Source organism: Eurosta solidaginis, chromosome 1 (assembly GCF_040869045.1).
Source record: "Eurosta solidaginis isolate ZX-2024a chromosome 1, ASM4086904v1, whole genome shotgun sequence".
In the NCBI taxonomy this organism is placed as follows: domain Eukaryota; kingdom Metazoa; phylum Arthropoda; class Insecta; order Diptera; family Tephritidae; genus Eurosta; species Eurosta solidaginis.
The window spans coordinates 348,681,366-348,695,081 of NC_090319.1; the positions used below are offsets into that span (position 1 = coordinate 348,681,366).

At 35.7% G+C, this 13,716-nt stretch overlaps 2 protein-coding genes across 10 annotated transcripts in view; one reads left to right on the top strand and one right to left on the bottom strand.

The window, feature by feature from the left end:
* Octbeta3R (Octopamine beta3 receptor) overlaps positions 1-13,716 on the bottom strand; it is a 492,955-nt gene that overhangs the window by 173,979 nt on the left and 305,260 nt on the right. The window lies entirely within an intron of this gene.
* LOC137244650 (uncharacterized) lies at positions 1,697-7,937 on the top strand. The gene is made up of 3 exons (XM_067773959.1): positions 1,697-1,886; positions 6,923-7,139; positions 7,221-7,937. Exons 1-3 carry the CDS (start codon positions 1,794-1,796, stop codon positions 7,466-7,468), a joined length of 558 nt encoding a protein of 185 aa, XP_067630060.1. The 5' UTR covers positions 1,697-1,793; the 3' UTR covers positions 7,469-7,937.

Below are 13,716 nucleotides of genomic sequence, written 5' to 3' on the forward strand. Positions count from 1 at the left end.
TAGGCGGGTTCCGATAGAAACACTTTCTTGGCCGGGGCATCATCTTTCATTGGCATAACATGCCCTAGCCAGTGCAGGCGGTGCATTTTAATTCGCTGGACTATGTTGATGTCTGCGTATAGCTCGTACAGCTCATCATTAAATCTTCTTCAGTACTCGCCATCGCCAACGCGTAGAGGTCCATAAATCTTTCGAAGAACTTTTCTCTCGAACACTCTCAAAGCCGTTTCATCTGCTGTTGTCATGTTCCATGCTTCTTCCCCATATAGCAGGACGGGTACGATAAGCGACTTGTAGAGTATGATTTTCGTTCGCCGAGAGAGGACTTTACTTTTCAATTGCCTACCTAGTTCAAAGTAGCATTTATTGGCAAGATTGATTCTTCGCTGGATGTCAGTGCTAATGTTGTTGCTAGTGTTGATGCTAGTTCCCAAATAAACGAAGTAATTTACTATTTCAAAATTATGGCTGCCGATAGTAGCGTGGTTGTCAAGGCGTATATGCGCTAACTCTTTGCTTGACGACAGCAGGTACTTCATTTTGTCCTCATTCACCATCAAGCCTATCTTTAACGCTTTTTTTTCCAGTTTGGAGTAAGCAGAACTAACAGCGCGGGTGTTTACGCCGATGATATCGGCATACTTTTTAAATAAGCCACAATTTCAATATTGTTTTCAGAATTTCCATATGAGCTTTTAATATGCAATAGGTCTATGGAATTTTAACTTCAAAATATGTTAGGTTTCGTAGCCTAAGACAGGCTTAAAAAAATAGCATGCTCTAAAACATATGTTTTGTGGAAACATCTGATGATATTTCTGATAATATTTTACTTTCAAATTGTCCTAACATCGTCGCTATTCCTACAAGAGCTTCACTCTTTGAAAAGAATCTCCATTTTGTTCTTCTCACATGCTTTAGTCTCTGTAGTACAAACACTGTTAAAGTCGAAATATTTTACACCCAGAACAGAATCTAAACTTTTCCCAATGTTTTTCAAAGTATGCTACTGGGTATATAACTTTCGGATTCATACGAAGTCAATACCATGTACTTGTACATTTCAAAGCATACAACATTTGCATGTGGGATGGAAACAATAATTTTATTGGATAAATAGTTAAAGATAAAGTGACCACGTACACAATTGAGTTGGCATTGTGTCAGAGGCCCAGCGGCATATCGGCTATTTTTCAGTTTGAAAAAAAAAAAAAAAAAATGTATTCAAACTCTTCTTCTTAATACATACACATATAGAACTAATTTAAGCCGATAATTAAAAATATAATAGCTTTGTCATTCTCAAATTTATTAACCCTGAGCAACTGGTGCTATTATTGCACACATTTACATTTATTTCTTGTACACATTTTATACATATGTACATATATCGTTACTGTTTAGGAATAAATAATGTCCAGCGTGCACTTTAATACGCCAGAGACGCCTAAGCTGCAAATTGACATTAATCACTGGTGTTACGATTTAATGTTATTCGTATTTGTGTCAAAGCAAATTGTTATTGCTTTACCGATGATTGATCCACAATAGAAAGAGCATAAATCACGCCGTGTCATTATGTACCCCCTTTGGCTATTTGCTTGAGACACATCTCAATGCCAACTATAAAATATTTATGTCGTAGGTCAAAAAATCTCAGTTGATTTTAAGTTTTGGTTTCGCGTATCTGGTCTGAATTGTCGGTATTACAGAAATCAAATGTTTAAAAATATTATTTCTGAGTTTTAATACTTTCAACGATTGAAGGTGATTTATCTTAAATATAGTAAAAAATGGGTAACGCCAAAATGTTCACCTTGATCATTTTTGCTTTTACCTGTTATGTCATGTGCAGCTGCAAGTTTTTCAGTCAAAAAACCTATCAAGTAAGTGCCAGGTCTGAAATAGCAGGAGGTATGAATGATTTCAGCGAGACTGTAACAGGTAGAGTGATAAGCCAAATTTGCGTGAAGCTTAATACTGATAAGCTTTTAGAGGATTTTGAGTGAATTTATGGTACAAGAAAACATTAAGAAAGAAAACATGACTAACGACCCTAAGTCAAAGAAAATCATTTAGAAGAAATCATCGTAACTTTTACAGCATCTGTGTATCGTTCGGCATCACTTTTAACCAATTTTCGATTATAGCCCCAATCACAACTATCATCGCTGTGTCAAAATGAACCCTTTCAACTGTGATTTTTTCTGCGACTGAGTACCAGCATAAAGCGCAGTGAGCTACGGCTGCAGTTCAATAAGATAGCAGACTATGCGGTGCAAAAAAAAAAAAAAAAACAAATCTAATTCAATATAAATTTACTAAAATTTTTACTGTACACCACAAGACTTCCTACCTGCATCTCCCGTAACTAAAATACCATCACTTGTACTTGAGCTATGGTATATAGTGACGGTATTTAGCGAAAACTTATTCTAGATATAAAACATAGTGAAAGTGAGCTATTACATAATAAATGAAAATAATTAAAACAAAACGTTAAATTAAACGGTTTTATTGAAACCAATATGTACTAATTTTAACATTAAGTTAAGTAATAATAATACTAAAAGATAAAAAATCATTAGGTAGGTCCTAGGTACTAGTCATTACACTCCTCATGAATCTAGGGCGTTGATCAGTCAATTAAAAAAAAAAAGCATTGCACGCGTCAAATATTTATTGATAGTCATAAGGAAGGCCCTAGATTGACGAGGAGTGTGATGACTAGTACCTAGGACCTACCTAATGATTTTCTATCTTTTAGTATTATTATTACTTACTATAAATATTGTTTTCAATAAAACTGTTAAACTTAAAATTTTTTTTTAATAATTTTTTTTCCAGGTTTTTAATCTTTATTTAATTGCCTATTATTTCTCATTATATTTAGTTCATTTAGTGACTAATTATTACAACGACTCCTTCCTGACAATTTGTTACAATCTAATTTCTCAATACATAATCCTTCCAAAGACTTTACTCTACCCGGCGCCACGTATGCTTGTCCCTCCTCGAACTCTAAAGTATTTTAATGTCACTAATATTTGTTCCAGATATGAGCCAAATCGGATCACAAATACGATTTTTTTGAATATCTCGATCCTTGCGCCACCTGGCGGCAATTTCTTATAGATCGCTTTCTATTTACGTATGTATTATGTGTTCTAAACATGCGCCAAATCGGACCACAAATCCGATTTTTTGAACTATTTCGATCCATGCGCCGCCTATGGCATGTTTTTTTCTTATTATTATATTATTATCGGGGTCTGAAATATATTCAAAGTTTAAAGCTTGTAGCTTATCGGGAAGTTACGCAAATTTTAATTACAAAATTTGTTCACAACGGCCGGCCGACCGGCCGCTACACTGAGTCAAGCTAAATAAAACCATTTAAAAATAAATTAATGCAAGGCGTGATAACCTCCGAAGAGATTTTAGGCGAGCTTCTCTTCCAACTTGCCTTGTCCTCCTTTTAATTTTTCCTACAAATTGGTGGGAGGAAGTCTACATGTTTTATGCCGACTCTGAACAGCACCTGCAAGGCAGATTACTTTCCACTGAGAAGCTTTTTATGGCAGAAATATACTCGGAGTGTTTGTCAAATCACTGCCGAGCGCCGACGTACTCAAAAAAACTTCTTTTTTTTAAGTTTTTGATGTTGCTTTGCCCGGGGATTGAATCCCACGATCTTCGGTGTGGTAGGCAGAGCACGCCTCCACCATATCACGGCGGTTGTCGAATTGATGTAAAGGACTCTGACTTGTAGAACATATTCATAGAACATAAGGGGAGGCATCTCTTGAGTATTTAAAAACGGGAAATCTGCAGAGCGCAAGTAGTTCAGAAACACTTCTGTGAGGAATTCAAATACTTTATCGAAAGAGCAAGGTTGAGAAAAGTCTTGTATAGGCGAAAGAAAATTGAGGAACTGTTGAAGGAGGACAATGAAGAATGGTTATGTATTAATGAAGAGCCTTTTCAGGCGCACATTTTTGATTGGGTAATATTGTGGAAGAGCTGGAAGGCAACACTTAAATAAACTGTGACTTTTAGCGAGCAGTGCCAGGTGACTAATGTAAAAATATAATGGTAAGCAAAGACTGTTTCGAAGTTCAAATCAACAGGTCGAGATGCAAAATTGCCTACCATGTCAAAAAGTTATTTGAATTAATTTCTGAGCCAGAGCCAAGTAGTCTTTGTCGTCTTATTGGCTACATTTTCTCTCGAGCACTCAAAATTTCTTTATGCCTTCTCTTTATATGGTTTAGGCATGCTTGCAAGATTTTAGGGTATCAGTTTCGCACTCTCTCATTCTGTTTATTAATGACGAGAACTTTTTACTTTATTGTGTGCTGCACAAAGCCTTTCAGATCAAAATGGTTATTCATGCAGCAAATTACCTCGGTATTAAAAAGTACGTTTCTGAGATTTCGGCAGTTGGCTTCGAGAAGCTATGAAGCTAAAGGGCTTTGCGCTCAGTACACTTAAAACCCCAAAGTAGTGCCATACACCCTATTATACTTTCTGTTTTCAATAAAAGTACAGCGCTCATATCCGAGCTCCTGGAGCTAGATCCGCCGTCGATAATGACTTTATTAATTTTGTCAAGTTTTCTGTGATTGCGAAACAGTAAGGTAGCTAGATATATGTTAACAACTGGATTTTAATAGTTATGAATACCATAATTAGTTCCACGGCGAAGGCAATAAATATCCGTTGGGAGATGTTCCATTCGAATGCAGAACCAAATAAGCTTCTTGCCCACCCTGGCTTTAAAGCCACAAACAAAACATTCAGTTCACAGCTGAAGACTTCTACCAAGTGGGTAGTATTAGCTTCCCTTTTATGGATTCGGATACTCAAGGTACATGCACTTAAACCGTGGTCTCAAATGCGTTAAACGGGTTCTCATGAAAGACATCGACATAGAAAAGAAAGGGAAAGTCTCCCACTGGAGTAAAAAAACAGTTGGCTGTTGGTGTTTTATTTTCTGTAAAAAATGTTACCCTAATACTATGTTCAAACAGAAAAATAAATTGAGATAATTTTGATTTAATTTGAGTGGTGTTCATACAACTCAATTTAGCTTCCACAATAGCAATTTGATAGCTGGTTGGCTCATCTCTACAGAAACAACATACCTTTGTTCAGACTGTCAAAATGTGCGTGTTGGTATTAGGCGAATGGAATGAAAGCATAAAACTTTAAAATTTTTGTGTGTTGTAAGAAAATGTGTTCAATGTTTTGGTTTCATTTTGAGTTTGCCTTCTTCTTTTGACAATCCCTACTCCAGTGAAATGAAAATAATCAAATCAGCTGATGAGATGAGCCTACCATATAGTTGAGCCATGCGTAACTGACGTTTAAATCTACTCAATAAACACACTTTACAAGGTAGCATTTGCAGTTTGAAACAATTTATAACGCAATTTTTTTAAATTGACAATTTATTATTACAATTTATTATATGATAAATTGCGTACTAAATTTCCCAAATGGTATAAATTGCCAATTTGGTGTGTGTTTGTACATACATAGTATAATGTTGCACTAATAAATTCTAACTTTTGAATTAAGCGATATGGCATTCTAAAGAAGGCACAATTTTTGTAGGCAATGACCCCTCTTTTCCTTGAGTGGGAATTAATTTGTGAAAGGAACATACAAACTTACAAGAGAGCTGAGAAGAGCTGAGAAAAACAAACAGCGCGAAATAAGTCTCAGAAAGAAAAACGCCATAAATGTGTAAAGCCTCTGTTGGCAATCGTGGCCTGAGGGTATTATGCTTGCTACCATAAAAAAGGTGTTAGATTGATATCCTGGGGCAAGTAAGATCGGAAATTAAAAAACACATCAAGTAAGGGTTTTCAAAACGAAGTCGCTGTTCGCTTGGAGTTTCGCAAACCTTCCGAGTTTACTTCTGCCATGAAGTAGCTCACGTCGCTTTTCATTCCAAATATTGCTTAAACTTTTAGTTAAATAAGTCCTTACTACAGAGAAAACCATATCGTCCCAGTAATTTATCCGGAATATCTTGGCGACAGAAAACCTGAATAGGGGAAAAAAAAGAATGGAATTCAAGAGGTTGTTAAGAGCATTAAAAAGCTTTATAGCTTCTTAGTTTCCGCAACACAAATGTCAACCTCATATACGCGAGAGGAATCCTGTTACAAATATGAATGTATGAAGCACATACATATTTAGCAAGCATGGCTGTGACGACCAAGCTCATAATGGAACTACGGAGTGGGAGGAGTGATGGTCGTTCATCGTTCAGGAGATGATGCTTGTTACCGCAACGTACCGGACCAATATCCGGCAAAGGGCCATGAACATCGATAACTACTGTTAATTTAGCTTTTGTTAGCTTTCAGTAAGTGGTGGGGCAACACAAATTGATTGACCTTATAGCCATTCCACGATGAAACCATTTCATATGAACATAACTTCACTTGATCTTGTGGCCAGTTAAAGTAGTCATAAGGTCAATTGACGTTAATATAGAGACAAAATGTCTCAATTGTGTTGTTAGTGTAGAAATGAGAAAAACTGAATTAAGCATGAAAACAAATACCAGCAGGATGGCCTTAGTGGATAAAGGCTACTGCAGTTTTACCATGTGATTCACGGTTCGAATACCGGTGAAACATTTGACAACATTACAGAATTGCCTGATGATGATTACATTGGCGGTTTTCGAAATGGTTCCATAGCAATATGCCAGTAAATGTTTCATTGTTTTCAGTTTCTCCTAGAAAACATAATAACTGAAATTAAATTATTATAAGCCGGTGTTAAGCTCATGAATTCTTAAATATAAGTTATAGACGTTGGTCTTATATCACCCGTCTTAAATTTGTATCTTTTATTGCTTCAAATGTTTATTCATACTAAATTATTTTCATCTCTCCTTTAGCTAAATATATCTCCGAATTTGCTTCGACCTCCCCTTGCAGCTGCATATCAGCAACAGCATATGGGTTTCAACACGGATAGACTTCGATACACAAAAACCGCAAAGCGAATGCAAAAATATGACAACTTTTTGGAGTTACCCAGCACTGAACTATTATATGATGCAACCGGGCGAATGCCATACAATGAATATAATCGCATAGTGAGCGCGTTGAAAGGTTCTGTAGCAAGTGTGATACATTTTCCTTTTCTTTCGTACATATATTTACCAACTTTTCCACTGTTTTCCCTCATTACAGAAATGCTACGTACACGCGATGATAAAACTATTGCATTGTGCCCAAGGCCAGGACGCCGTTCAGTGGACGCTGATTTCCCATTATTGAGCTATTTTATAGATGATGCTGGTAACGTGGGAATAGATACGGCTGATACCGCAGCCATTGTGGATGGAATGAATGATGAGCTATCAGATGGCTCACTTAAAAAACCGATACAATTCAGACCGCGACTAGGAAAACGTAGCAAAAGTCAAATATCTGAGTGAATTTTCAGTTGTGTTGTTTTTATTTTCACAGGCGGAAATGCAAATGGGCTATGGTTGTAACTGCATTGCAGCTTTTTGTAGTTGCAATCATGAAATGTTGAAATATTTAATCATATTCATACACATGTCGAAAATTCTTATGTACATAAACACACACACACACATACACATTTAAGCCTATTGTTTGTTTTAGTTTGCGTGTTGCGGTTGCTGTGCTGTGGTTGTATGGCCTTAACGATGTTTACACCAATTTGTATAGACCAAATTGACTACCAAACAAAAGATTTTAAATTGTCTACAAATATTATTACACATACATGTGGGCACATATTACACACAGAAATGCAAACATATTTCGTTGGGGGAAATGCTCTAAATATAAGGCGAGCAGCAAAAAAATTTAATAAAAACAAAAAAAAACAAAAAATAATAATAGCGTATATAAAATACTCTTTGATACATTCTTTCACACAAAAAATGGCAAAAAATACAAAAAAGAAAAAGATATTTTTAATTAAAAAATGAATGGCAAAAATATGCAAAATTGTAAATACAAAGGTGTGTGAGCTTTAGTTCAACTATAATTTTATTGTGGTTTATTAAAATATTATATGAATTCTAAAAATAAAAAGAATTTTTAACTGCAAGAGAGTTTTGTATTTGTGTATTTCTAAATTAAGTATAGTGAAACAACGTAAGTTGACATACACATATACAGTAAAATTCACCATTACGGACAGTCCTTATAACCGGATAGCTCCAATAACCGGACAAATTTTGGGCACACAGGTTTTTCCTTCATTTTTTCATACAAATATCATCCTAATAAACGGACACTCTAATAACCGGACGCGGACAAAGTATTTCAAAGCATTTTCATAAAAAAATTTTGCATAAACGGACAAAATTCAAAAATATCACAAGCAAGCTTTGTAAAAGGTAAAGTATAGTTTATTTTGCTTTGAAAAGTTCAATATTCGCAAACACAAGCTACTGAAGACAATAAAAATAAAGAAAAAAGTCTTTCTAAATGGGAGTCTGGAGTTAATGTTCATCAAAAGTGAAGTTTTCTTAAAGAAGGCGGCTCTGAAAGAGACAAGATGTGTTTTAGTTGGTTCGCTAAGGCTCGAAGTCAAAAAATTCCGATTTCTGGTCCCATTTTGAAAGCAAAGGCAATGGAAATTGCAGGCAAACTGGGTGTACCTAATTTTAATACTTCAGATGGATGGTTAAACAAATGGCGAATAAAGAATAATGCTGCTTTCAAATGCGTATCTGGTGAAGCTGCAGATGTAAGCCAGAATGGTGTCGAACAGTTTAGAATAAAACTGCCATCTCTAGACATTTACAACGCAGACGAAAGTGGGCTTTTATTTCGCGCCTTACCTAACAAAACCCACGCTTTTAATCCGAAAAATGCGTGGGCGGTAAACTACCAAAGGAAAGACTCATAATTTTGTTCTGTTCTAACATGGCTGGAGATAAGGAGCTACTTTTGGTTATAGGTAAAGCAGCCCGTCCTCGATCTTTAAAGCATGTTCCAATCGCAAAACTGCCAGTGGATTAAAAGTCTAATAAAAAGCATGGACGACTGGAGAAATAATGAGTGAATGGCTGCAGCAGTTCAAACGAAGAATGAAAGCCCAGAATCGAAAAATGATCTTGTGTTTAGATAACGCGGCTTCTCATCCAAAGGAATTAAACTTAACCAACATAAAAATTATTTTCTTGCCGCCAAATACAACGGCAGTTAGCCAACCCCTTGATCAAAATTTTAAAACTTTGTATAGAAACTAAGTTTTAAAACACTTGCTATCTAAAGTTGACAATACAGGTTCAGCCTCAGACCTCTCAAAATCGATTAATGTACTAGAAGCTGTGTATTTTATCAAAGCATCTTGGGATAAAGTGGAAGCCACAACCATCAGAAATTACTGGCTTAAAGCAGGATTTTTGGAAACTTATGAGGATCTTCTAGATTTTGATCCCGAATATAACATTCCACTGGCAATCTATGCTAGTCTTCAGGAAGGACTAGATTTGGCAAATAATTTGGAAGGTTTTCTCCAAATGGGTCAAAATGTTTTCACTGAAGCCAACAACATAGAAATTCAATTCGACCAACAAGATGATACTATGAACATAAGTTATTCAGAAGATGAATGATGAGGCTTTAAATCTTGTTGCGCGCTTGAAACAATTTGCAAAAACTTACTATGTAGCTTTTCAGCACATTAAAAATATCGAGTCACTTTGAAAATGAACATTTTAAATTAAAGCAATCATTGTTCAAGCAATCAAGCATTGCCCAATTTTTTCAATCAAACTAGTATTGAAATATGAAGACTTGTACAATGTACTTAATCGATATTTGGATATGTATTTATATGTAATACTAAACTATGCAAATATTCTTTAATTCCAAAAATTTCTTAAATAAACTATGTACAATACAATTTATATGTGTGGAATATATTTTGTGACTTCATACCTTATAAGCGGACATCTCCCATAGCCGGACAAAAACACTGCGACGGTGAGTGTCCGGTTATAAGAAATTTCACTGTATATGTGTTTGTATGCATTAGTTAGTATAATCTTATTATTTTAAACTAGTAAAAATTGTTTGTATATCTGGAACGATCTCAAAAACGATTTACCCTTTATGAGTGAAGTTTGCCGACAGATATTGTGGCGAATATTATGGTATGATGTTAGTAAATAATCAAAACAACAAAAAAGGAAGCAGCCACACTATGTACATGGATACATTAAAGCAAGCAGCTACACTTATTTACACGAAAAGGAAGAATATTCCACACACATAATCAGCAACACGAAGTAGTCGTCAGCTAAGAGCAGAAGTTGTTACTCACACTTACATGCGCATATAGCTAAATAACCAAGTATACGATACAACTGTTCTAGAAGGCATGCTAATGTAGTGTCTAGACCTTAGGAGAAATATGCGAACGAAGCAACATAAAGTATAAAAACAGCGCAAGATGGGGAATAACTAATAAGTTTGATTTAAACATGCTATTAGTAATTGCTATTGTGAAGTACTAATCCCAAAGTGGTCTAGGTAAAGACCATTTTGCTATACTGAATATTGGAGTTATTTATTCGACAGTTCAGCAACTTGAAAGTTAGCTGAAGGTGGGAAATAATCGTATTTTAAGACATTCTACTCAGTTGTTGCCACTGAGAACGTTTTCACAAGCTTGCCACCTATTTGAAATTAGAACAAATTACATGAGGTGTTTCACTCCGAATTTTAATAGAGACATTTTAAGTATGGTTGACACTTAAGTTTGCCATCCCACCTTTTTGTTTATATCTCTTGGTATATCCATTATTATTGCGACAACGACTACACCGATTTGAATGAATGTTGTCACATAGATAGTGTATAACATGCTAAGTCTTTCTATTTAGGCGTTGTCACTGAGTATTTTTTTTACAAGTTTGTCACGTATTTGAAATTAAAAAAAAAAATCACGTGATATGCCAATATGGGCATCAAACGAAGGTGTTTCACTCCGAATTCCAATAGAAACAAGTAAGGAAGGTTAAGTTCGGGTGTAACCGAACATTACATACTCAGTTGAGAGCTGTGGAGACAAAGTAAGGGAAATCACCAATTTGTAAAAGGAACCTAGGGTAACCCTGGAATGTGTTTGTATGAAATGTGTATCAAATGGAAGGTATTAAAGAGTATTTTAAGAGGAAGTGGGCCATAGATCTATAGATGGACGCCATTTAGGAATATCGCCATAAAGGTGGACCAGGCCTGACTCGAGAATTTGTTTGTACGATATGGGTATCAAATGAAATGTGTTAATGATAATTTTAAAAGGGTGTGCGCCTAAGTTCTATAGGTGGACGTCTTTTCGAGATATCGCCATAAAGGTGGACCAGGGGTGACTCTAGAATTTATTTTGTACGATATTGGTATCAAATAAAAGGTATTAATGAGTATTTTAAAAGAGCGTGGGCCTTAGTTCTATAGGTGGACGCCTTTTCGAGATATCGCCATAAAGATGGACCAGGTGTGACTCTAGAATGCGTTTGTACGATATGGGTATCAAATGAAAGGTGTTAATGAGTATTTTAAAAGGGCATGGGTCTAAGTTCTATAGGTGAACGCCTTTTCGAGATATCTCCATAAAGGTAGACCAGGGGTGACTCCAGAATTTGTTTATACGATATGGGTATCAAATGAAAGGTGTTAATGAGTATTTTAAAAAGGTGTGGGCCTTAGTTCTATAGGTGGACGCCTTTTCGAGATATCGCCATAAAGGTGAACCAGGGGTGACTCTAGAATTTGATTGTACGATATGGGTATCAAATGAAAGGTGTTAATAAGTATTTTAAAAGGGCGTGGGCCTTAGTTTTATAGGTGGATGCCTTTTCGAGATATCGACATAAAGGTGGACCAGGGTTGACTCTAGAATTTGTTTATACGATATGGGTATCAAATGAAAGGTGTTAATGAGTATTTTAAAAGGGAGTGGCCCTTAGTTGTATATGTGAAGGCGTTTTCGAGATATCTACCAAAATGTGGACCAGGGTTATCCAGAACATAATCTGTCGGGTACCGCTAGTTTATTTATATATGTAATACCACGTACAGTATTCCTTCCAAGATTCTAAGGGCTTTTGATTTCGCCCTGCAAAACTTTTATTTTCTTCTACCTAATATGGTAGGTGTCACATCCATTTTACCAAGTTTTTTTCTAAAGTTATATTTTGCGTCAATGGACCAATACAATTACCATGTTTCATCCATTTTTTCGTATTTGGTATATAATTATGGCATTTTTTTCATTTTTCGTAATTTTCGATATCGAAAAAGTGGGTGTGGTTATTGTCCGATATCGTTCATTTTAAGTAGCGATCTGAGATGAGTGCCCAGGAACCTACGTACCAAATTTCATCAAGATACCTCAAAATTTACTCAAGCTATCGGGTTAACGGACAGACGGACGGACGGACGGACATGGCTCAATCGAATTTTTTTTCGATACTGATGATTTTGATATATGGAGGTCTATATCTATCTCGATTCCTTTATACCTGTACAACCAACCGTTATGCAATCAAAGTTAATATACTCTGTGAGCTCTGCTCAACTGAGTATAAAAAGAAAAGAAAGCTTTATTTCGTAACCCTAAATTTAAATATCATTTAAAAAGGCTCGGTCTAAACACGATTAGTCTGAGTCATTCTTGGTGTTGTAGTGAAAGTATTGTAACGAATTTAGAGAAATTCCGCTTATCTCTAACCTTCTGCAGACGTTCGAATCGCTAAATTGTCGACTAAATAACTGCAATATTCAGTAGTGCAAAATGGTCTTTATTATACTACTTTAAGCTACTTCACAATAACACATATACTTTACAATTAATTGCGTGCTTAAATCAAACTGATTTCTGACTACTCAGCTTGCGCTGCTTTTATACACTCCGCTGCTTCATTCGCATATTTCTACTAAAGTCTAGACGCTTCGCTTTCTACAACTGCCGTATCTCTTGCTTGTTGATTGAGCTACATATATGTATACCTAATTTTAGTTTGTTTCTTTTATGGCCATATGCGTGTGTATATGTTAGTACTACTTCGGCTGATGATTACATGTGCCTGTGAGTATCTCTCCGTTGCCTTGTATGTATGTATAAATGATGATTGATTTGATTACATACATACAAATGGCTGCATAGTATCGGCTTAGTGATGCTAGTATCGCTTAGTGATGTTAATATTCGTCACATTAATATATATTAAGTTAAGGGCATCACGTTGGGTGTTTGGTTGGTTGCTGTGCTGCCCGTAGCCGGGTCCAAGTAGCACTCTAGGTGCCATTTTGATGCATTTCCTCCTGGAACCAATTACGTTTTAGATTGATGTACCCTGCGTATAGTTTTACTCAAACCACTTGGTTAGATCAATAAACCTACTGATGTCCTTGAATCGGCAGTTTGACACACTCAAGAAAATAAAAATGAGCTTGATTTTGACGGACAGTTAATACGCGTCAGACGCACTGTGTTTAGACCCCACAAGGCTAGAAAAATTTTAAAGCAAATACGAAAACGAAATTCCTTAACAATGAAGGAAAGTACATTTAATTTCACTCAGGAAAAACTTTTCTCCTGACAATTAGTACTCATTCAATCAACTGGCTGAAGAAGATTGAAACATAGTGAAACATTTATAGCGTAAACTGAACAAAACAAATCACTTTG